The 23,836-nt window shown below is 45.6% G+C and overlaps 8 protein-coding genes across 8 annotated transcripts; 4 read left to right on the top strand and 4 right to left on the bottom strand.

The window, feature by feature from the left end:
• Positions 1-6: 6 nt before the first annotated feature.
• N7478_010993 (fungal specific transcription factor domain-containing protein) lies at positions 7-2,512 on the bottom strand (the record flags this gene model as incomplete). The annotated part of the gene is made up of 6 exons (XM_056927207.1): positions 7-787; positions 1,389-1,516; positions 1,565-1,839; positions 1,960-2,164; positions 2,241-2,454; positions 2,502-2,512. The coding sequence occupies 6 exons, from the start codon at positions 2,510-2,512 to the stop codon at positions 7-9; spliced, it is 1,614 nt and encodes a 537-aa protein (XP_056774255.1).
• Positions 2,513-3,638: 1,126 nt separating this feature from the next.
• Positions 3,639-5,053, bottom strand: N7478_010992 (uncharacterized protein; the record flags this gene model as incomplete). Its single annotated transcript, XM_056927206.1, has 5 exons — positions 3,639-4,122; positions 4,193-4,569; positions 4,640-4,707; positions 4,767-4,803; positions 4,856-5,053. 5 exons carry the CDS (start codon positions 5,051-5,053, stop codon positions 3,639-3,641), a joined length of 1,164 nt encoding a protein of 387 aa, XP_056774254.1.
• Positions 5,054-5,996: 943 nt separating this feature from the next.
• On the top strand, positions 5,997-7,644 carry N7478_010991 (cytochrome P450; the record flags this gene model as incomplete). The annotated part of the gene is made up of 3 exons (XM_056927205.1): positions 5,997-6,659; positions 6,721-7,404; positions 7,549-7,644. The coding sequence occupies 3 exons, from the start codon at positions 5,997-5,999 to the stop codon at positions 7,642-7,644; spliced, it is 1,443 nt and encodes a 480-aa protein (XP_056774253.1).
• A 1,557-nt stretch (positions 7,645-9,201) lies between these two features.
• N7478_010990 (gamma-glutamyltranspeptidase family protein) lies at positions 9,202-12,625 on the bottom strand (the record flags this gene model as incomplete). Its single annotated transcript, XM_056927204.1, has 4 exons — positions 9,202-10,440; positions 10,498-10,847; positions 10,907-10,925; positions 11,687-12,625. 4 exons carry the CDS (start codon positions 12,623-12,625, stop codon positions 9,202-9,204), a joined length of 2,547 nt encoding a protein of 848 aa, XP_056774252.1.
• Positions 12,626-13,339: 714 nt separating this feature from the next.
• N7478_010989 (alpha/beta hydrolase) lies at positions 13,340-14,083 on the bottom strand (the record flags this gene model as incomplete). Its single annotated transcript, XM_056927203.1, has 1 exon — positions 13,340-14,083. The coding sequence occupies one exon, from the start codon at positions 14,081-14,083 to the stop codon at positions 13,340-13,342; it is 744 nt and encodes a 247-aa protein (XP_056774251.1).
• Positions 14,084-17,323: 3,240 nt separating this feature from the next.
• Positions 17,324-18,361, top strand: N7478_010988 (SDR family oxidoreductase; the record flags this gene model as incomplete). The annotated part of the gene is made up of 3 exons (XM_056927202.1): positions 17,324-17,396; positions 17,473-18,041; positions 18,104-18,361. 3 exons carry the CDS (start codon positions 17,324-17,326, stop codon positions 18,359-18,361), a joined length of 900 nt encoding a protein of 299 aa, XP_056774250.1.
• Positions 18,362-19,927: 1,566 nt separating this feature from the next.
• Positions 19,928-21,652, top strand: N7478_010987 (uncharacterized protein; the record flags this gene model as incomplete). Its single annotated transcript, XM_056927201.1, has 5 exons — positions 19,928-20,227; positions 20,296-20,615; positions 20,687-21,018; positions 21,092-21,434; positions 21,496-21,652. The coding sequence occupies 5 exons, from the start codon at positions 19,928-19,930 to the stop codon at positions 21,650-21,652; spliced, it is 1,452 nt and encodes a 483-aa protein (XP_056774249.1).
• A 987-nt stretch (positions 21,653-22,639) lies between these two features.
• On the top strand, positions 22,640-23,752 carry N7478_010986 (putative isopropanol dehydrogenase; the record flags this gene model as incomplete). The annotated part of the gene is made up of 1 exon (XM_056927200.1): positions 22,640-23,752. One exon carries the CDS (start codon positions 22,640-22,642, stop codon positions 23,750-23,752), a length of 1,113 nt encoding a protein of 370 aa, XP_056774248.1.
• Positions 23,753-23,836: the final 84 nt, after the last annotated feature.

The raw sequence follows: 23,836 nt of genomic DNA, 5'->3' as shown, positions 1-23,836 counted from the left end.
TATCTATTAATCTGTATTGAAATAGGATACCCCTGGATCAAAAAGCGCCCAGCCTTCATCATGATACTCCGGGACGAACCCGCCGCTGGGATTGAAAGATGCCCAGTCTCCGCAAGAAGTATTCAGATCCATCGCTCCAGTTATTAAACTACCAATATCATCTTCAGCCTCCTGGTATCGTGGAGGCTGGTCGAGCCCCGAAAGATCAGTTGCTCCCATCGCCGCCGGGTCTTCCGCCAAACGTTTTGCTCCTGTTGTGGATTTGTCGCCCCTATAGTTTACAGGCGCATTTAGGATATTAGGTAATTGACTCGAGGCTGACGAGTTGCGATGGGAGGTCAAGAGCTGATCCGAAATACGAGAGGGCTGGCCGAGAGAGGAGATCATCGCCTTTTGACGGGCGGCGACCTCGGGCCACTGATCGAGGTGGGACTTGATAATATCAATGCTTCTCTTAATACCAGGAGTTTGCTGGGCTTCGGATTCAAGCATTTTAAGAGTTGTTGAAAGCCGCTTTGCTGCGGAAGTCGCGATGGTATGATCTTTATGTCGAATCTGTTGGATGTCGATCGTTGCGGCAGTGTAAACACAGTAGGAGACAAGATAGGTCTGGTTTTGGAAGTTGAAGGCCCGCTCATAAAGGTGAAAGAATCCATTCACTTTGGTCGCCTCTTCAGTACATACTTGCTGTGCTCGAACTGTCAATGCATTGCCTTGCACCTTAGAGTGTATTGACAAGCTGAGAAAAGGGCGGAAGACCAGGATGAGCATAGTATGATAAAGAATACTGTGGCTGTCAATAAAAGGATTGGAAAGTTGGAAGTATGGGGCCACAAATAAAGCGCAACATACTTGAGACAGAAAATATGTGGTGGTGGGCAAAATGAGTCGAAAGCAGTTAGCTCTATTCGTAGCACATCTGGCAAATTCCGGTAGAATGAGTGAAGCTCCATCTCAAGGTCAAGTATGCTTTGCAGCTTGAGATTCTGAAAGCTTTTCCCGTACACCGTTTGATAGAGCTTGTTAATAATCTATGATAGAAATTAGAATGCGAGTTTGACACCATGCACAGAAACAAACCTTTGCTAATTTACAAAAATGAATGAATGTTGATGTATTGTGGGATTTGGCAAGAGGATAGGATCCGTCTGCTTCTTTTAAATAAAATGGCGTCCAATTTAATTCATTGTCAGATGTATCAACTGCCAATGGTTGGTTAGATTTTGGAAAATGAAATGGGCGATGATCGTTGCGTACACAATTTATCAGGGGGGTAGGATAGCTCCGTTAAGCACGGGGCACGGCCCAGACACAGACTAATTGATCTTCGGAAACGAAGACCGGGCTTAGTAAAGACTTCTCAATATACTAGCATGAACTGGACTTACTTATCCCAGATGAATGCTGAGAGATAGAGACGCTTCCGAACCTCAAGGTCGTCAGGCTCCATGCCGTGAAGCTTGTCGAGATTTCCACGGTAAAGATGGAGACCAAGGTCAGTCATCATCCGAATTGCCTAATCCATTGAGTTAGTTTCTTCCAGATATATGAGACTTCAACGAACCATTCCGGTGTAGAGCCACCCCTCACTACTTTTGCCAACGGCGCATTGCCTGCCCCCAAGAATCAAAAGACCTTGGATGGTGCAAATCCTAGGCGTATCTCGTGCAAGCTCTTCCATAAGAAGCTGTCTCGCTTTCTGAAGGAAATAATCGCCTTTGTTCAACTGAGAAAACCTAGTGTCATCGTCTTTTGTATGACGACATGCGTGTGCGAACATAACATTCAGTAGGAATGGAGAGAAGTATGGCCCGCCCAATGCCAGGTCGCGAAAGAAGCCTTTGGGTTCGTTAGCAACTCATCGTTCTCTACACTGCCTTTCGAAGAGCTCACATCGACGATAGACACAATTATGCAAAGGGCCTTGCCAGGTCCAATAGATATGCAAGAGAATCGCACACACATCTGGATCGATATCGGTGTATTGGTGAATGTTCTTGAAAGCTAGATTCTCGAGGGACTCATGAAGTTTCGTATTCGAAGCCAACCATTTACGATGGTATGCCTCGCTAGCCTCCAAATTCTGCGCCTCGGCCCCATGGCTTTCGTTCATGTAGTTTTCACTCACAGGGAGCGGACAAAATCTGGATGTCGCACCGTAATACTGGAATTTCAAGTGTCAGATCAGATCTCTCACGTATAACCAAGCCCGACAGGGTATCAATCAATGGAATACCAACCGTGCCATTCTCGTCCAAAGAAAAATTATCTGGCACATTGTAGGACAGATCTTCATTGACCACATCTGACTCGGGTGTCAGGTTTGGATTTGGCGCTTCATTCATCCCCTCCAGAGAAGGCTCCATCATGTCTAAGTAATCGATTTCCCGGTTTGTTTCTGCGAGTCGACGGTCGCGATCATTGGGACCGAGAGTGGCTAGCTCTTGTAGACGCCTTTTCAAATCATTGTTACATTTTCTCGACTTCTGTAATTGACTGACCAATTGTGCATTGTAGCTGGGGCTTTCCTTGTAGTTGCAGGTCTCTTTCGCTTTTGTACAATTCTCACAATTTGGTTTCTTGCCGTCGCACCTAATCTTTCGGCGCCGACAGACCAGGCATGCAAAGCCATACCGTCTCTCTTTGCCTGCGTAATTCTTTATTGGGTTCATCTGCACGTATCCGTATACAGGGATGTTGAAACTCCGGGGACTTAATCGCTTCTACGCCGTTGCGGAACGTGGCTATTCTGTTCCGTGCACACTTAGAGAGGCCCGACTGCCGGTGTGACTTCAAAGTTGCGCCCTGTAACTTGTCCGAAGCTGAATGTTACCAACTACTCGAAAGTTGTGGCCTATCCTTGAAATTCTTTTGAAGACCGGCATGTCCCCGCACTCGGCAAGTTAGCGAGGATGGGAAGATTAGCTTTCGGCAAGATGCCGAGCGCAATGCTGATTGCCGAGCACCTACGGCGGCCCATAGCAGTCAGTCATCGGGGAAAACCCCATTTTTGCCTGTTTTCGGCCGGCAGATAAACACGACACCTGTAATACAATAATTTCTACTTATACATTTACATATGTGCCTACTTAGGCATGTGCCCCCAGGATATAATATGTACTACACACGTGCAATGATAAAACCTTGGAACATTGATGCCCAGGTGGAGGGCTGGTACTGTAGTATGGCCATCTCCATGCCCAGTCTGAGGTGGTTAAGCTTTCATCCTCCATTGTCTTAAAATATATCTTCAAGTTTAAGATATAACCGTTATTTCCTACACATTTAGATAAAATTACTAGTGTAATGTGAAGTATCTATAAGGTATATGTGCATATTCATATTTCCCATCATCTTTTCCATCATCTTTTCCATCATCTTTCCAGTTATATTTCCAGTTATATTTCCAGTTATATCTCCTCTTATCTTTTTTATTATCTTTCCAATTTTCTCTTTACTTATTTTTCAATCTATATCACATTTGGTCCCGAACCAAATTATCTTGCCTCTCACTGGCCATGTATCTGCAACAGGTTACATACCAGCCTGAGGTGTGAGGCCAGAACTTCTAAGTGCACCCACTTTACTACTTAGTAGTAGTCATGCATATATTCAGTAAATAATATTAGTCTCATTTTTCACCTAGCACGACTCATACTATTCTCTGGAATTTCAAGACGATCTTCACTCCAATGGATACCTTGCTCCACTGTGATGGCAAGAGGGTCAGACCCGCTGATAACAAAAGATCCCTCTGAGCTGTAATGAGGCTGCGCATTGGCTGTAATTATTGGACCTGTCTCGTCATCGTCACTTCTATGCGCGCCATATCCATCCGTAGTCCACCGGTGCGAAGAAAAATCGTTGATGGGCCCTTCATCAGGGCGGGAGAGCCTATTGAGGGTGTATCCTGACTTAGATGAACTTGAGAGTAAAGATAGCCGCAGAGCCTTGAAAGTCCATCGAAGAAGTGGCTTGAAAGTGGGAAGGCAAGCACAGATGATTCCGATCGAAGGCTCAACGGTTGACCATACATATACGTCGCTCATTATCCAATTCACGTCGACGTCACTGTTGAGGAAGCTCATGTAGTAAATCCTCATGATGCTAGCAACACAGACACTTTTCAAGAAAAAAAAAGGTTAGAAATGATATCTAGGGCCCGGGATCGTTCGGAAGGGGTTTCACGTACAAACCACCCAGCAGGAAAATACTGGATACGAATACCTTTTGTGAGGTTCGCATTTGAAGTCTCCAGATAGTTGGTAAAGGTACGAACAGGATCATGATATCCGTGAATACGTTCGCCGCTGCATTCCCCAGATAATACGCGTAAAGGTTTGTCACGCACTTCCCACCTGTACTATCTTGGTACTGCTCCCAGAAGTAGGAGGGAGGGAGACAAGAGACCGAGAAAGCTATCGCACATCCGATCGCCCAAGACAAGCAGATTCCCAAGCACACCCAGACCGTTGTACCAATACAGAGGGTCCTCCGATAGAACATCAGGATCGAGCATTTGATCAGGACCATCAAAATGAAGTACACATAGATATACGCGAATAGGATCTAGCGAAATTATAAAGTTAGCATCATTCAAGATAGAAACAGGAGATATCAGAGAGAAACATCGTCTTACTTTGTTCATTGTGACCACATCGTCCAAGGTTCCAACCCAGACATGCTTTCCAAGTCCATAGTTCCCAGCTGAAACATCAAAAGTGGGTTAGGGTCGCACAGGATCCAATTTCACTTCGTAGACCTACCAAGAATAGTAAGAAGGAGGAGCCCAATCAGTGGGAACTATGATGAATTAACCATATCTGTCGCACATAAGGGAAACAAAGTGACGAACAAGTGAGCTTAAAATAAGGAAGTCCGAGGGTTGGAGGCTTGTCTTTTGAACTCTGATTTGTGTAAAGAAGCGAAGTGCTACCGTAAAAACAGTGAGGACAAAGATGGCGACCACAATAGCATTGTCTTGTGGTGTCTTGTTTTGGTTCAAATCGATGCCATCGGGAGGAGGACCGAAGATCGCCTCAACACCGGCCATATTCCGGACTCCTAATAGCGATTTGATAGACCTAACCAGTCGAGCGAAGACATTTGTATTTGTAAGAAGCAGAAAGAGACAAGAAACACTCGACCAATTTCACACACCCCTGTCAGAGGAGGGAATAATATGTGTTCACAAATCATTATGCAGAAGGATCGTGGAGCGTGATTTGGTGGCCACCAAACATCGTAATAACTTGTTTAGATCCCTGTCTAGCGTCAAGGCGCTTTTATCACCCCTACGTGTACAACGGGTCGGCCTGCCATTCAAATGATATCCACCCTGCGATCCATATCGGCCATTTCTTATTTGGGATTTAGTATAAATTACATTTTATAGTACCTTATATTGTACAAGTAAGTTCATTTAAAAAGGAAGAAGAGTTATATCTAATAGCAGGATCGAAGCTCAACCTCCTGACCTGGGCATAGGACATGGCGATACTGCATATGGTACCTAGGTGTATCCTACAGCCCTGGAGGCCCCGGGGCCTAAGTTGAAGTTATTCAAATTTTGTATTAAATTTACAGGTATCGTGATTTTTTGCCGGCCAAAAAGGGATTTGTTCGATGATCGCTATCGGCCGCCGCAGGTAGGGTGGATACTATTATGATGGCAGAACCAATCGATGTGCATTCATGACTCATCATGCGAATGGACTGCAGCAGGATTGTGGGGCGTGATTTTGGGGCCACGAAGTATTGCGATAACTTGTTTAAATCCCTGTCTAGTCGCATGGGGCGTAATGCAACAGCGGCCGACGCCTTTTATGCCCCTACGTGTAACAACAAGAAAGGAGAAATAATATGCAAAGCATTCGTTCCCCGCAGCTTCGGCCTGGCTATATGTAGTAGCAGTCAAAGAATCAATTTCACACAGTGCACACCCCTGCTTATTTTCAATCTTCAAATCTGGTACACCTGCTTAAAGAAACCTGATTATGTCCACTGTTCAGGGGACTTTGGTGAACATCATTTTCTGTTGTATTATCCTGCTATTTTCTCGGTTTCTCTGGAATTATGTATTTTCTCCTTTGAAATCATTTCCAGGCCCGGTCGCGGCTAGCTTCACCAATCTATGGCGTCTCCAAGATGTATTCAGCGGCCGATGTCATATCACACATCTCGACCTTCACCGCAAGCTAGGCTCTGTGGTCCGGATGGGACCGAATGTCTTGAGTTTGTCCGATCCACAGATGCTCAATCAGGTGTATACATCCAGAAAGCCCTGGCTCAAGAGTGATCTGTATAATGTGAACGATGTTCTCCTTCCAGGTGGAATTCGACTTAAAAATCTCTTCTCGCATCAGGATGAGCAATGGCATTTGACCTACATCCGCCCTGTTAAGGGTCTATACAGTATAGCCAAAAGTCAGGATTTCGAGCCCGCAATGGATGTGACAATTAACCTATTTATCGAAAAAATGGAAGAGAGATTCATGAAGCCTGGCAAGGCCTGCGATATTGCTGACTATATAAGTTACCTCGCTTGGGATTTAATGAGTCAGGTCACTTTTTCCAAAGATCTGGGAATGTTGGAAACCGGGTGCGACACACACAAATTGATGGAAACTTCAAATAAAACTTTGGACTACTTTGCATCGGTAAGACTTTCTATAAGCTTGTAGTATTGAAAGACCTTCTTTGCTCAATCATATTAATTAGATCTCCCAAATCCCCAAATTGGATCGTTTGTTCGACAAGAACCCCTTTATTCGTCTTGGGCCTCCAAGCTTTGAGTGGGCTACAAATTTTGTCATTCAGCAGTACCAGGATCGCCTTGCTAAAGGATCTCCCGACGCTCATTGTACTGATTATCTGGACCACTTCATCGATCTGAAGAGCAAGCATCCGGATATTGTTGACGACAACACCATTGTGATGTATACGATGTCGAATGTAGTGGCAGGAAGTGATACTACGGCAAGTGCTATGTGCTCTGCTCTTTATCATGTCCTGAAGCACCCTGAGGTTCACGAGAAACTGTGTCAGGAGCTTAGATCTGCTCATCTCTCTCTACCCGCGCAATGGAAAAATGTCCAGGGTCTTCAGTACCTGGATGCTGTAATGCGCGAGGCGATGCGGCTTACTCCGGGGTTACCTATGTTGCTAGAGCGAGTCGTTCCTGAAGGAGGATTTTATCTTCCAGATGGTCGATTTGTGCCTGAAGGTACGATTGTAGGTATGAACTCCTGGGTGGTTAACCGCAACAACGCTGTTTTTGGTGACAATACCGACTCTTTCATTCCGGAGCGTTGGCTTCCTTCGGAACATGAATCGAATGAACAATACCAAGCCCGACTCTCTAAGATGAAAGGCACCGACATGACTTTTGGTGCTGGTCCACGAGTATGTGTGGGACGTTATCTCTCCCAATTGGAAGCCTATAAATTTATTGCAACCATATTCGCTCGATTTGACGTGAGTTTTTTGCCATATTTATCATGTTATCTTTGTCAACTACGGGTTTCACTAAAATCTCCATTCTTCCAGATAAAACTCTCTAAGCAGGACCATGAATGGACCTTGATCAATTCATGGTTCACGAGGCAACACGACATACCGGTTATAATTCAAGAAATATCATGACTCATGAGCATCTGTTTTTGAGTCTATGGTGGCCTATGAGGGTGTACATTTAGTTATAGATAGTACCTTTTCGTGAATTGGAACACCATCCCCCTAAATAATTCCACCACAAATGGCTTTTCTGGTTAGTAAATATCAAACAGGGTAAGAAAAATTTCACTGTAAGTATTTGTAGTATAAAGCTTTCCCGAAGGGTCAACTGACACTGGGCAAAATGTATTTATAACTATGCGTCACCTCCATTTTCTCCTAACAGCCGGTGAGTAGCGACCGAGGTGGTTCCTGATGTGCTCCGATTCTTCGCTCTCGTGTTTTGCCAACGAACGATAGACCCAGATAATAGTCCTTTCGATTCTGCCCCTATCCCCATTCGGGGCGTGTTCCGATCATCGATTCCCATCCTTTCAGCCCCTTACTGACTCATTCTGGACTTCTTCCATCCCTGCCAAGGTCACTGTTGCGCCTGAAGACAAGGAGCTATTTAATTCTTTGCCTCCTCGTACTAAGTACGTCTTGTATGTATAGTCGACTAAAACTTTTCTTCAAATTCATTTATTCATCTGAAAGAATTTCTTCATGTGAAACCACATCAAAGACCTCACGAAGGTTCCTGCGTTTCCCTTCGGAAAGTGTAACTATCTTATCGTAGCTCATCCATTTTTCTCGGTACAGCAGTCAAAGTAAGAGCAGACTGGCACTTGGATATTTTTGTGAACTCAATTTGGCAGGCTACTGTCGTCGGATCTGGTCAGTGTACACGGATATGGAGTAGACTAGGGCCTCATAAATTGGTGCAAAACGCGTTCCAGCAACTAGCAGATTTTTGACAGGGAATACACGGGATATAAATTGGGGCAAAACGCACCTCAGAGAGGTGTGCATTTTTGACAGGGATTAGACGGGATAGAAATTGGGGCGAAATGCAGGACGGAATTGGTCGACGTTTCCGTTGAGTGGGTCAGATTCAGGCATCCAGTCAATGTGTATGTATTAACTATACTAGATACACACATCTCACTAGGTACTAGGTCTTTTTTTAATTGCCGCGATATAAATCCATTGAAAGGAGCAGGTGTATCCCAACAGTGAACGAGTTCAATGTAATGTGTGACTACGTTTATTATTTTAAGTTTGAGCAACTTGTCCAAAAGGAGCTGTGGGCAATAGGTTTGCCTTACTATTCAGGATTGGTTACCATTTCACCACACTTGGGGCCAAAGAATTGAATAAAATTAGAAATTAAAAGCAGGACAGTTTATGTAATTTTAAACGTTTATATATAGATATTATTAGCAAAATGTAGGATGAGCAAACGTTGGAAATATATGATCAATCAAACAATATACAAGAGGTGTTACAAAAGATTGTTCATGTAGTCACTTGTATTATCAAGATCCAATCTATAAACGGAGGCGCCGCAGTCAGTCACAGCAACAGCAGTGATTCAGTGTGGACGCGACGGAAATAAACTGACTCAAGAATCGTATTGATACTACAAAGTACCAGTGCTAGTATCTACTGGGCAGCAATAGCCTGAGAGAGCTGGGGAAAATCTAACTATACTGGCACAGCCATACCATCAGCTCTAAAGTCACTCCCAGCTTCGAGGACAGTCCGGGAAGCGTTGCCCTGCAACACCCGAATAATCTGCCCTCTTCCAAAAATTTCTCTATCCCAGCCATGAAGCACCTCAACTGTATGCCCCCGTTGGCGTAATTCCTCTATAACCGATGGGTCCATACCTTCTTCCAAATAGACCGTCCTTTCTTTTTCTCCTTCTGCATGAAGATGTCCCATCGACCCGATACATACTCTTGGGGCATCCAGCGCCTGCTGAGAATTCATCCCAAAGGCAAGCATATTCATCAGCAGTTGCACATGCCCCTGTGGCTGCATAAACCCACCCATGACGCCAAATACGGTATTCAATGATCCATCCACTGGATTGGTAGCCATTGCGGGGATAATGGTGTGGTATGGTCGCTTACCCGGCGCAAGCGCATTCGGATGGCCGGGCAGCAGGGAGAAATTAGCTCCGCGGCTTTGCAGAGTGAAGCCACATCCACGCGGGATGATTCCGGTTCCGAAGCCGTGGTAGTTACTGTTGACGACAGACGCGGCATTCCCATCGCAATCGACGACAGCAAAGTATACGGTGTCGCATGAGTTGAAGGCGGGGCTTCCATGGGAGAAATTCTTTGAAGCTGTATTCGTGTTGAAGAGACGCGCCCTCTCCGCGATGTATGAATCTGATAAAAGGTTTGGGACATCAGAGTGGGTGGGATCTCCGACCCACCAGGAGCCATCTGCGAAGGAAATGCGGAAAGCTTCTATTAGGGCGTGTATATAGTCGGCAGAGTTGTGTCTAAGGCTGGATAAGGGTTGGATCTTCTTGGTACGTTCTAATTCCTCGAATAGTTTAAGTGCCATGAGAGCGACGAGTCCCTGACCATTAGGCGGATGCTCCCAAACGTCTACTTGGTCTTTGAATCGAACACAGATTGGGCTAGTTGCTGTGCTTCCTATATCTGCATGATGTGATAAGTCAACATGAGAAAGGAATCCATCACGATTCTTTACTGCTTCGACAATCGCATCTGCGACATCACCGCTATAGAAGCCATTCTTCCCTTCGATAGCTAGCTTACGAAAGGTCTGCGCAAGGCCTGGGTTTGTCATTACCTCGCCGGCTACAGGGGCACGAACCGCTCCATATGGGGCAGACTCAGACTCGGCCTTTAGCAGTTCACGGTAATTGGGAGATGCTTCTCTGAGAGATTTCTCATTTTCCTGCCACTATATACCGTCAGTATATATTCAGAATCTTGGAAACGACTCATCCGCAGAATATACCAAACGCGCAGATACCTCGGAAACGGGAAACCCGTCCTCGGCCAGGGAAATTGCAGGCTTCAGGATCCGTTCGAGAGAGAGGTTGCCGCTCCCAAACCTCTCGACAGTATCCACCCATCCACTCGCCGCCCCTGGAGTCGTGACCGCTAGAACACTGTTGAGTGAAATATTTCCGGGTTGGTTTTGTTGGATTTCCAACCGTCTTCGAGCCGCCTCAAGCGTAAGACTCATTGGGGCACGCCCAGAACCGTTGAGCCCATGCACTTTCCTAGTTTTAGCATCGTAGAAGAGACAAAACATATCACCACCGATACCAGTTGATCCGGGCTCGGTTACATTCAGTGCAGCGGCTTGAAACAGACTATGTTAGTTGACACGGAATCTTTGGCCGGGCGGCAATTCATCATACCCACTGCGATAGCGGCATCCTTTAATGTTCAATAGTTAGCGAATATACCAGCTTCAGCGACATGGAGCACCAACAGCTGCATTTCCACCGTTTTCCAGGATAGTTTGACCAGCTCTCGCGGCAAGAGGCTGAGAACAAGCTATCATGCCAGAAGTGCTGTAAACGGCACTTCGGCGCCCGAGGAATGGTGTGAATGGGTTTTGATGAAAGGGGAAGGCCATGGTCGCTACAAAAAGAGAAAAACCAAAAAAAAACCAGAGGAACGTGAAAATGATGATTCACAAGCGAAGGACGCTTTTGAGGGTGAGTATTCTCCGCGGTGTAGAAATCGATGTTAATATAGTATAATATGTAACAGTACTACGAGTAGGCCTCTGAATGTGCAATGACAACATTGACACGGGCCCCGGAGTTGAGTAGGCGCTCCCCGGCTGACGGTGACCATCCCGCTTGAATCTCGTATGGTATCAAAGCAAGACGCACGGCGATCAAACATACTGATTTCGATTGATTACAAGTGGTCTTTACTTGGAATTTGAAAACACTAAAAATGTTAGAAAACTCAAGACTTGATCGGTAGTCTTGGTGTAGATATAGATTTTCTAACGGCTAGCGCTCAATTTATTCATCATTTCGGCTGTCAAAAAGAGGCAAAAATATTTAAGGTGCGGAGGTTGCGTTTAAATGAGATTGAATTAAACTCGAGGCTGAGCTTAATTCATTTTTTTGGATGAGACGGCACAGCCTGTAGTAGCTGGCACTTTCCTATACGCTACATACGACCCTCGTGATGAAATCATGCTCGACATTCCCACCGCAGAGAATGATGACGCTTGTTTGACCACTCAGTTTCTTGGAAACTTTATTGAAGCCGGCCAAGGCAAGCGCTGCAGAACCCTCGGCGATTATGTTCTCCTGAGTAGCAAGAGCTTTAATAGAGCTCAGGATCTCTGCCTCACCACACTCAATGATATGATCTAAGACTGAACTCGCTAGAGCAAGTGTGATCGTGTCTTCATCAATACCACCAGCCACAGCCTCAGCTAGGGTAGGCAAATGATCTGTTTCAACAACATGACCAGCAGCGATGGACGCTGCCAAAGCCTTGGAATTGCTAGCGGAAACCCCATAGATCTTGGTCTGTGGACGAAGGGTTTTCAGAATAGATCCGATGCCGCTGAGGAGGCCACCCCCACCTATGGAAATAAAGACATTGTCTACCTCGTCGAGCTGCTCAATGATTTCAAGTCCAATACTTGCTTGCCCAGCGATAATCTCACGATCATTGTAAGGCGAGATATAAGTATAAGATCCCGAGGCAGCAAGCTGCTGCGCATGCTGCTCGGCCTGGCCGGTTTCAGTGCCATGAAGGATCACCTCAACATTGAAAGATTTGATCTTTTCCAATTTCGCTTGTAGGACTGTCTCGGGCAGTACGACAGTAAGCTCCTTGGAGAGCACCTTGGAGGCAAAAGCGGCACCGATACCATGATTACCCGAGGAGGCTGTGATCAGTCGACCTTGTGTTGTGGGTGACGATAGCTTGGATAGTGCGCCTCTGACCTTGAATGATCCCGTATATTGGAAGTTCTCTGCTTTAAATAGGACCCTTGCGTCATTATCATGCCCGATTTGCCTGGCCGGTATGAGGGGGGTTTGATAGATATGGTGGCGAATCCGACCTCTGGCCTGGATGGCACTAGCCGTGATTTCTTGCATTGAAATCAACATAGCTTCTGGACGGTTGAAGTAAGGATAAGTTGATTATGTTGAAAGCGCTAAATTATGGCTAGGGGATAGACTTGCTAATATAATTGTTGGCGCTGAGCAACTAAAGTTACCGTACAGAGAGGGGTAACATGACAAGCATTCAGGATACACCCGGCTTTTGTCACGGAAATAAAAGAAATCCTCGGTCTTACTGTATCTCGAATTATGATTTTATCAATGGCTATATGGTCCTGGGACTCTTTGGGAATAGATAAGAGGGAGTACAATAATGGCAGATAAAAATAGAGTGTCAAATAGGAGGCATTCATACGCCCCTCTGAAAGCAAATGGAGCATTCTACTCCGTAATAATAATCCTAAATCCTGTCCTAAGACCCTTATGATACGGGAACATGTGAGAATTTAGGGCTATGGTTGGCTGAAAAAGTGGGGGAAATGCCACTCCTGCAGGTGCCCCGCCTAGTCCTGTTGAGGCCTTCCTGTGACTAGTCACCTTTTACTGTTTATGAAGGCTTTTTATGATGGGATGATATCATTACAAGGTTTTAAAAATTTGAGTTGGACCGAAGACCGTGGGGTAATTCATTTAGCCTCAAAAGTTTCCAGGGGGTATAGTTGTTGAATTCTATGAAAAACATACCAAGGGATATTTGAATTGTACTAGCAATTGATAGTTATAATCTTTCAGCAAACCTGAGGTTCCCTAACTCGCCGCCATTTTAATAGCAGCCACCACGTGGTTTGGAGCTGTATAGAACGGACTGTGTGATGCATCCACGACATCGGTGTGAATTTCAACTCCCTTTGCGACCTCCTCCACCATCATCTTTTGAACAAAAAGCGGAATAGCCTCATCCTTGACGCAATAGAGATACGTAGAAGGCACATGCCTCCAAGCCGCAAAGGTGATGTTACTATGAAAGGTCTGATAACTGTGTGGTCTCAATTCATCGATCGCCCTTTTCGCGTCCACTTCGTTCATGTCGTTATAGAAGGTTTCTCTGGGGGTAGCCGGGTTCACAATCAAACGATCATCTGAGACATCGAACCACGGAAGGTCATTACCACCGAAAGAACTGATCAGTGATTTTCCCTCGGGAACGATGAATGAACAGCAGAAGAATAGGTGAACAACACCCCCCGGTTGACCCTTAAGTTGGCGAGCTTCCCAATCTAGACCACGAATTGCTTCACAGCCTGGAACTCCACCGTATGAGTGTACCACGACAATCACCCTTTGCCCGGCATTAGCAGCAAGCTCGATCTGCTTCCTGATCTGCGACACATCTTCTGAGAAATCTGAATGGGGTATAACCGGGTCAACAGAAGGTAGGTGAACGACATCGGTATTGTAGCCATCGGCTTCTAGTCCCTGAATGACTGTGTCAAAACACAGAGGGTTGTGCCATGCGCCAGGGATAAAAATGACTGTTGTTGAAGAGGCCATGGAATCAGCGTATTCGGTTTTGTGGGTTGAGAGGAGGAGAGCAATGAGACATGAATTGACTTGCATCACAATTATTGTACCCTGTCGGAGTTCTTATATTATTTCTCCATCATGTCCATGTCGAAAGAGTTACTAGAAAGGGTTAGCAGTGTTTTTAACGTGACGATACCGCTTAAAACGAAACGGATGATTACTGGAACACGGTCGAAGATTAACGGAAGTCCCCACCCCGCACGCACCTACAGACAAGCGAGGGTCAATATCAACAACAAGTATCCAAATTTTCAGGCCCCTTGCTTACCACGGCGGTCAACGGGGCAATTAATTCCGCTCATAGTAGAATCAACAAAACGCGAGGGGCTGATATCTCGGCAACCACGAGGAAAAACTTACACAATCTTTCGTATCGTCATTTTATTTTACATATCGACGATCCTTGAAATGATCTCAAAATTGGATTTGCTTTTTTTCTCTCAGATACGCCAATATTTCCAGAATTCCGCCATGGTATTACCGCCGTACCGAACGCTGCTCTATTGGTCCCGCAAAGTCAAATTGGAATACTGTTGATATTGTGCAGTTCAAAAGTGGACCTCTGAGTGCTTATACCAGACAAAGTTGCCCACAAATCGACGAAGTATTTACTTGAGGGAAAATGGATGCTAAGGTGCCACATAGGCCCGGTGGTCATATCTTTTTGGTAAGAACAACTAGGCGAGTGATGGCAGAAGCTGGCTGGAAGATATGACGCAATTAATTACTTGACCATAGTCCATTACCCCAAGCTCCGAAGTCAGATCCTGTTGTACCCACATGGATTCAATCATTCCTTGTAAGGTATAAAACCTCCGCTGTCCCGATCGGCTTTGTGTTTTCTTTAGGAGAGATAAAATGATCCCTCGTTTTTCGTCTGTATGCGCTTCAGAGGCAATGAAAAACAGAGGAAATGGTCGATCGCATATCTCTAGTTTCAACATTAGATCAAAGGCAGCATCGGACCACTTTTCTATTCTTTCACTGCAAGGTGATCTCTTCAGAGTATGCTCAAAGTAAATCAGCGCTGCTAGTCGGTAGAGCTGGGAAACACCGCGCATATATTCCACGTCATCTTCAGGCATTGATTCCGCAAGGTTAGTGGCGTCCTGTATGATTGTTTTTAAGTCATGTTCAATTGATTTTAAAACGTCTTGCTCGGATTGTTGTGGGGTATCGACCATTTTATGGCGAAATTCGGATATCCTAGCAATCAAGTTTATCATCTCTAATGAACACCCAAAGGTCCCAAGGACCTTCTCTCTCAATCAGCACAGTCCAACATGAACGGTTAGAAAACCTGTGTTCCTCACCTGGTCAATTTTTACAGAGGTGACAAGGGTAGAAGCCATCCCTGGGACTTTGAATATTGAGTCAGTCTCCATAGTCTGGGTCTTGAAATGCCTCAGCGTAAATCTTGCCATGATATCATGATAATGCACGAGAAGAACAAGGTGGTCAACCTCCATTAGCTTGGGATGTCCACCATCACAGATCCTATGGAGCATGCTCTTGGCACCGGAGATATAAAGTGGCCATTGGAAAGAAGTTTTTGATGGCAAAAATGTCTTCTTTTATTAGCAAAAAATGCTTAAAGAATCGAAGCGAGGGGCGCACCTCGAATGCACAGAACAAAACGCCCACTGCGACATGCTGGTAAATCTCAGTTGTAGTAATTTGTCCATTCAAGGATGTACTAAGGGACTTTAGAGCCGCCACTTTTAGCTTGAGGGATTGCCCATCATGGCCATAGCGATGGAGTGATGCCAAGGACAAAATTGCTCTGAGGACGGCCATTGATGCGGGCGAATCGTCGGAAAATGATAGCTGGAACAATAACTTTCGTACTTTGTCACCATCAGCTCGGACCTGGGTAAATGAGTCGACAATATTTGACATGACTAGATTAAGAAGGTTGAGTTAGGTCAAGTCTTTTGCCGCGGTTTCTTGTGAATATCTCATACAAAATGTCACTAGGTGGTGCCCATCCTGTAGACTTGGTTGTGCATTTTCTAACTTTGATATTGGAGTGAAGCAAATATTGCGAATCGGGAGCTTTTCTTAGACGTTTCAATGGCCAATTGAGTCAGTAGCTGTGTGAATCGAGTCATTAATTCTTTTATGGTCCAAAATATTAATTTACTGACCTGTGATTTTTGGATCCTGCACATAAAGTAGTTCAAAATCATTTATCATTGTATTTATGAAATGAGTGGACTGAACTCCATGTCCAAAATTTCCATTATCATTTTTCATGACGTGTTCAATCATTCTACGAGAGCCATGCTCTGGCCAGCTTAAACGTAAGCCATATCCTTTGCAGCTTCGGCCCGCGGATGCGCAGTTCTGACACCCTGGCCGACTCAAATCACAGGATATTTTTCGATCTGGTTAGGGTAGAATAAAGTTAAAATCCGAGTTAATGCCAACAAAAAAGACGTCGCGTCACCCTACCACGGCATGTCCCACAACCCCGCTTGATTGGAAGCCCGACGCGATATGGCCCTCGTCGCTTTGGTGAAGACATCCTCGTGCAGAGAATAAGACAATCAAAACCCCAGCTGAACAAATCCAATCTCCGTGTTTTGGTGAAAATTACCACCAATGCAATACGATGGAATGAATCGATCAGGAAGTGAGGAGTCCCACAGCAACGAGTGGGGCTCGCCCATCAATGGTGAATTACAACTCGTGGCCCAGCCGATTTGTAAGCGTTCCTTAAATAGTTAGTATATTCGGAAAAAGTTGCAGCTAGATTTAAGTAGTGATAATAAGCAAATTTCATAGTCGCTTCGTAACTTTGAAGATCTTAATAACCACTAGCGAGTGGATCGGAGATACTACGATGGAGTCCCACAGGTTTCCTTTCATTTGTTAACTCCGAAGGGTGCAGTCTATATCCGTCGCCATAGTTTTGGCTGACGAACTAAGGGGATAGAAACCTTGTAAATTGAATCCACGCTATTCTATCACTTCAGTAACTCCTAGGATTCCCCGCCCTCCTGCTACCGTTACCAGAATATTCCATCACAATGCAATGCATAAGTTTGTAAGAGTAAACGTCCAGGTCCGAAACCCGGCGATCCCGCAACAATGTTTATAAATATGATCATTTCCACAGGTTTCTTGACCATCTGAACTACTTTACGATTTAAACTATCGAGATATTTTGATTTGGTGCACGCCAGTTCGCTTCTCATTTTGACCATGGCATCTTTTGTTCGAAATACCCTTTTTGATGTCAGCGGATTGGTTGCAGTCATCACAGGCGGCGGTACAGGTAAGTAAACTTTCACCTGTACCTAGTGTGAAGCCCGAGTATTGATGTAACTAACGAATCTCCATTAATTCTCCAGGCATTGGTCTCGCTATGGCGCGGGGCCTGGAAGCAAATGGAGCCAAAGTTTACATTATCGGCCGGCGCAAAGACAAGCTTCAGGAGGCCGCAGCTATGGGTATTTATGGAAATATTATTCCACTCCAGGGCGATGTAACATCAAAATCCAGTTTGGAAGCTGTTGCCGCTTATATTAAAGCGGAAACAGGCTATGTGAATCTCGTCATTGCCAATTCCGGTATTTTGGGTCCGAATTACCCCGAATTGCTTCCCAAGAAAGATGGTGAGATTCCCAGTATAGAGGAGGTTCAGAAAGCCCTCTGGGCTCCCTCAATGGAGGAATTAGCGGAAGCCTACACTGTAAACGTGATTGGTGTTCAATATACAGCAATTGCATTCTTGGAACTCCTCGACAAAGGAAACAAAGTGGGAAATGTTCGACAAACCAGTCAAATATTGGTGACAAGCTCAATCGGGGCCTTTTATCGTGCATGGCAACAAGCTGGAATGGCGTATCTTACAAGCAAAGCGGCCGTGACCCATCTGACAAAAGCCCTTGCAAGTTATCTGGTTCAGTATAGGATCAGGGTAAACGCGATTGCCCCAGGAAGTACGATTCTGATACCCTCACCCCTCTTTAATTCGCCTAGAAAGGCTTCGAAGCTGATCACTCCTCTATTTTACCAGCCTTTCGTTCGGAGTTAATGGTCGCCATGTTGGGCGATAAAGATTTCACTGTAGAGGGATCTATGCCAGCGACAATGCAGCCACTGCGACGGGTGGGACGAGATGAGGAGATCGCTGGCACTGTTATTTATTATGCCTCTGAGGCAGGTGCTTTCTGCTCAGGCGCGATACATGTGATCGATGGTGGAAGATTGGGTATTCAGCCAGGAGCAACATACTAGTACCTAGTAATAACCAATACTACTAAAGTGAGATCAGGCAGCTGTATGGATACTGTGGTGAGAAATGTGGACAAAACCTTACAAAGTAATCAATACCCAAACCAGTAAGTGGCACCGCCCGGTGTCCACCTACAAAACACGGAATCAGAATAATAAGAAGAATAGGTGACGTTTATTCTTTCCACTAGCAAAATTAGCTAGATGAAGTTTTAAGCGTCTCTGTGAGCGTCGGAATATGAAACGGCAAAAAGCAACTTTCCTGAGCCATAGGTATTCTGTGCACAGCTCTGAGATTAATACGGGGTAATATTTAGCTGAGGGCCTAGTGTGTATTAAGAGTCAAGACTAGCGAGAAGCTAACTTAGTTATGACGAGCTAAATGCTTAGTAAATGACTCACTGTTAAATAATGGCTTTTCAGGTCTGATGTGGGCCACGGTGTGAATTCTCAGCTCGATCCTTTCGGTGATTCCGAGTGAGCATAGAAATTTTTAATGAATTCAAGAGCCTGGAGTCTATGAGATCTCAGTGTAGTTGGTTCGTTACAGCATGATTCCAAGTGAGAAGTGCTTACCAAACAAGGGGCTATTGCTGATCTCCACTATAACTGGCCAATGATAACGTAAAACTCCTTCGCTGCATCATGAGCCTATTGGCCAGCAACTATGGAGCTCGGGAATAGTTGCACAGGTAAAATAAGCCCTCCCGCCTGGAAGCGTGTTGCATCTGACCGAAGGATTCTCACGTCCCAGGTTGGGCGGTCCAAACGCAAACGTGGGCCACGGTGGGGTCTGTCCATCTCCATGTTCAGGTGAATATAGCAATTGTCTTTTCGTATTCTACTGACTGCTTGACGGTAATGACAACGATGATTTAGAGATCACGTTTGCGCTGGAAGGCATTGTTGGGCTTCAAGAAATCAGGATCATTGCATCCTTCCTAAGGGTGTTAAACGAATTATAAATTAGGCAGTTATACGTTAGAGCCTCAAAGTTTATGATGAAAGATGAAAGACACAAAGAGCATCGGTCATCCTGTGGGAACACATGCGCAGTATCTAGAGAACCCTCCAAAAAAAGATACTCAAATCGTCGGAAAATCAATTCATGGCTGGGCCCGAAATCAAAACTCTAATATTACAGGCTGAACAAATTCACGTCCGCAGCAGCATCCGCAGCCGCACCCAGACCGTTAATTCCGCTTCTAGATTTACCACAAGGCTCACCAGCCTCAGGCTGATCCTCGGCTCTTACAGGAAATGCTCCAGAAATTTTCAGCTGGCCTGGTAAGAGTGAGATGAGAGTCCCCACCAGAAACTCTGATATGCTAAGAAAATAAACTAGAATCATGCTGAGGCTAAAAAATACACGCGAGGCCATACTGAACATCAGCCCTGCGCCATGATTTATATTTTGGTGAATTTCTTCAAAAGCACAGCCAAACCTCCTAGTTGAAGCTTCAAGTTTCAGAATTGACTGCCTTCTAGTTCTAAGTACTAGCGGACTTCGGGATACCCCAATCTTCTTCCCAAAATCTTGCGTTTCCCAATTCAAACGCAAGTATCACCATGCGTCAACGTATCCCGTATGACATCGATGTTCTCATTATCGGCGCCGGCCCGGTTGGTATGCTTTTGGCATACCAGCTCGACCGCCTCGGCATCTCTTGCATCATCGCAGAGCGGAACCTCGAAACGACAAAATGGCCAAAAATGGATCTGACCAACTGTCGGAGCATGGAAATACTCAGGGTGCTAGGGTTAGCAGATGAATACAGGGCACAGGCCGAGGCTGTCAGCTCAGATGCAAATTTTAATTCGGTTTTCGTCACAAGTCTGTCGGGCGAGGGACGTCTGCTTGCTGACTGGGTATGTCATGAGGAATATACCTCGCAAGATGTTGGATCTCTCAAGGCTAACCGAGTGACGTACTAAAGAAAATCACATCGGTTAATGAGCAACGTGAATATATAAGGACGCACAATGATGGGACACAACCCGCTGAGCCAGGTCAACGGTGCTCGCAGATCGTTTTTGAGGCTTGGCTCAAAGAGCTTATTTGCGGCAAAGCCAATGTGACGACTAAGTTTGGATGGACCTACATGAGCCATGTTGAAACGGACGATGGAGTGTTGGCTACTTTTCTCGATTGTACTGGTGCAACGTATACAATCCGAGCACGCCATCTGGTCGGTTGTGATGGTGGTAGCAGCAGAGTTCGGAAATCTGCCGGCATCAAAATGCTTGGAGGTCAAATGTAAAGTCATTTTCACCCATTGTACTCCCATCTCCTGACCAATTACTTATTTCATAACTCGTAATGAAAAGTCCCGTGCGTTTCTACCTGGTTCATTTCAGATCCGCGGAGCTAGCTCAGGAGCTGCATTTTGGCCGGTTCTGGCATGCATTTCCAGTCGGCACCGGGTTTATCATTGATCAGGATGAAAACCAGACTTTCACAGCACACCTTCCCCTCACCGATGGGGCCACTGGGCCTATTGACCCAGAGGAAATTGTCTACAAAACACTTGGAGGGTGCCTTGGAGAGTGGCGCATCAAGATAGATGAAGTTCTCATCCATAGCGAGTGGCAGCCGAGCTTCAGTATTGCAGAGAGTTATTCCACGGAAAGTGGACGCGTACTGCTGGCTGGAGACTCAGGTATGGCAGCTGACACTGCGTCCTCCTATTTTGATTTCTTTAGTGGGGAATCATGACTGACCTCCTACCGCAGCACATAGAAACCCACCCCACGGCGGCTACGGAATGAATAGCGGACTTGTCGATGCAATTGATCTTGGTTGGCGACTCGCTGCAGTTATCAAAGGATACGGAGGAGATGCACTACTCAAAGCGTACGGCGATGAGAGACGCCCGATGATGATTCGGGCTCTTCAGCGGTCCCACCGTCACGTTCTCGAGCACGTCAACCTAGGAGACATATACAGCAAATTTTGGGACAGCTTGACAGGCAATTCATCTGAAGACGACTGGAAGAATGTGTTAAAGCTCGTCAATAGTTATGTCACTAAGTCAGGACCCGAAACATTAGACCGCGGGATTGAACTTGATCTTAGGTATGATCATTCGCCATTTATCTATCCTGATGGTACACTTCCTGTTCGCTGGGAAGTACAGAGGTATCATCCAAGCACTCGACCGGGATCCAGAGCACCACATGTGTTCCTCGAAGATGGAAGTACCAGCATTTACGACCTCTTTGGAGTGGAATGGACCTTGGTTCATTTCGCAAGAGAGGATGAGGATGATTGTATCGACATATTTCTGGACGTAGCACAGAGAATGTACTTCCCATTGAAATATGTTGTACTCACAGGCGAAAATCACGTCCATAAAATATGGCAGCAAAATATTGTGCTTGTGAGGCCAGACACACATGTTGCTTGGAGAGCTAACAAAGGACCGTCAACGGGAGAGGAAGCAGAAAGTATCTTGGCGGTCGTGTCTGGGAATATGGTTTGTCCAGGGCACAGCCAGTCGGAAATGCTCGCTCGTGTAGAGCAGGAATTCCTGAAAACCGCAGAAGCATTTACAGGCAATAGCAACAGTGATAAGCCGGCTATATTGGGAGAAGGTGAAACTCTTTGATTTAGACCCTATTGACAATATTGTGCATTTTGACTCTTCAAAATGATAAAATAGTTCAACTTTGGGGTACAAAATTTTGAATAATTCGCGCGACTCCGTACCTGACCTCGAGTAGCACCAGTTATCAGGACGTTCAAGTTGTTTATTCTGAGTTCAAATATTTCAAGTATTCACATGAGATATACAGCAGTCTTTCCAAGGTTCAGCTATAGTATTGATATAGTATTTAGACTTAAGACTCTTACTCTGGCCTGCTGTAATTTTTAAGCTGATCCTATATGCTATCCACCTGGGCAGGCGGTAGTAGTAGTAACGGTTTCATCCAAAACAAGTTGCCATCATTTCTAGGTGAGTTTGTGGGTTGGGTTTATCCATATTAGTTAGTTCCCTAAGTCCGGTGATCTCGAAACTAGACACCCTCTTTTCGATTACTGGCAATCTCCAGGACTTTTCAAAAATACTAGTAAGTCTTATTATTCACTAGCATATACTAGTCGTTTAAACCTTGGTCTAGCCCAGGGCCGGAGTTTACGGATTTACCCTGTTTACGGAGATAACATTCTCACAACGTACAAAATCTCCAGAACGCATTACATGAAGATCTATGTATAAGATTCGAACCAAAGGCCTCGGGAGACAAAGTAATTGACCAAATACCAACACCCCATCCACAATGTCGACGCACAGAGCCCTTGTACTTCACTCCCGGGATAAGCCGCTTGTCCTTGAAACTCTCAACCGTCCCATTGCATCAACAGGCGACGCAATTGTCCGCATATTGGCTGCTGATATCGTCCCATACATGGGAGAAGTAATAAGCAACAAGCGGCCTTACCCCCTCTCCCTGCCTATGACCCCGGGGAATACTGCCATCGGGCGAATCCACGAAGTAGGGCCGGACTCCGTTGCTCTCAAACCAGGTCAATTGGTATTCTGCGACATTACAATTCGCGCCCGAGACAACCCTGCCGTATCTATTCTATATGGTATTCACGGGGGCGGATATCCCGCCGCACAAAAATTGATGGAAGGAGTTTGGCGCAACGCAACATACGCCGAGTACACGCGGTTCCCATTAGAAAATCTTTACCAACTTGATGAGAATCTTCTTCTGACAAAACTGGGATACAGCATCAGCGACCTATGTCTGATGCCTGTATGTCTCGTTCCGTTTGGTGGTCTTTCAGAGGTCGACGTAAAATCTGGCGAGGTGGTCATCGTGGCCCCAGCAACGGGGCGTTATGGCGGCGCCGCTGTTAGCGTTGCATTGGCAATGGGCGCAACCGTCATCGCCGCTGGGAGGAATATGGATGCTTTGGACAAGCTTAAGAATATTCATTGCACATATCGGCTAAAGACTGTCCAGGTCACCGGCGATGAGGCTGCTGATGCGGAGTTGTTTCGAGCCGCGGCTGGAAGGACGGATGGAGCAGATGTTTACCTCGACCTTTCCCCACCAGCAGCTAAGGGATCGACTCTTCTGGCATCTGGAATCAAGTCGTTGCGTGCGTTTGGCCGATGTGTTTTGATGGGTGGAAATTTGGGAAATGTCGACTTTCCATATCTTGACATCATGTTCAAGAGTATTCGGATCCAAGGGCGATTTATGTATGATCGGCGACATGTGTTGCAGATGATCCAGATGATTGAGTCGGGATTACTTCCTCTTGGTCAGAAGTCGGGTATCACTCGCACGGAGGAGTTCGGACTTGAGGAGATCGAAGGGGCATTGGAGGCGGCTGGGAATCTGAGTGGTTGGGGTGGGCATATTGTGTTGAAACCATAGGTTATTTAAATCTCTTTCCATAGCCTGCTTTTGTATTGGGGCCTAACTTCGAATAATCAATCTAGAAGCCTACTAGTAGACACC

The sequence above is a fragment of the Penicillium angulare genome (assembly GCF_028827245.1).
Source record: "Penicillium angulare strain IBT 27051 chromosome Unknown utg000008l_segment0_segment0, whole genome shotgun sequence".
Classification (NCBI taxonomy): Eukaryota; Fungi; Ascomycota; class Eurotiomycetes; order Eurotiales; family Aspergillaceae; genus Penicillium; species Penicillium angulare.
The sequence above is the reverse complement of the archived record's forward strand: the minus strand, read 5'-3'. Positions and strand labels throughout refer to the sequence as shown.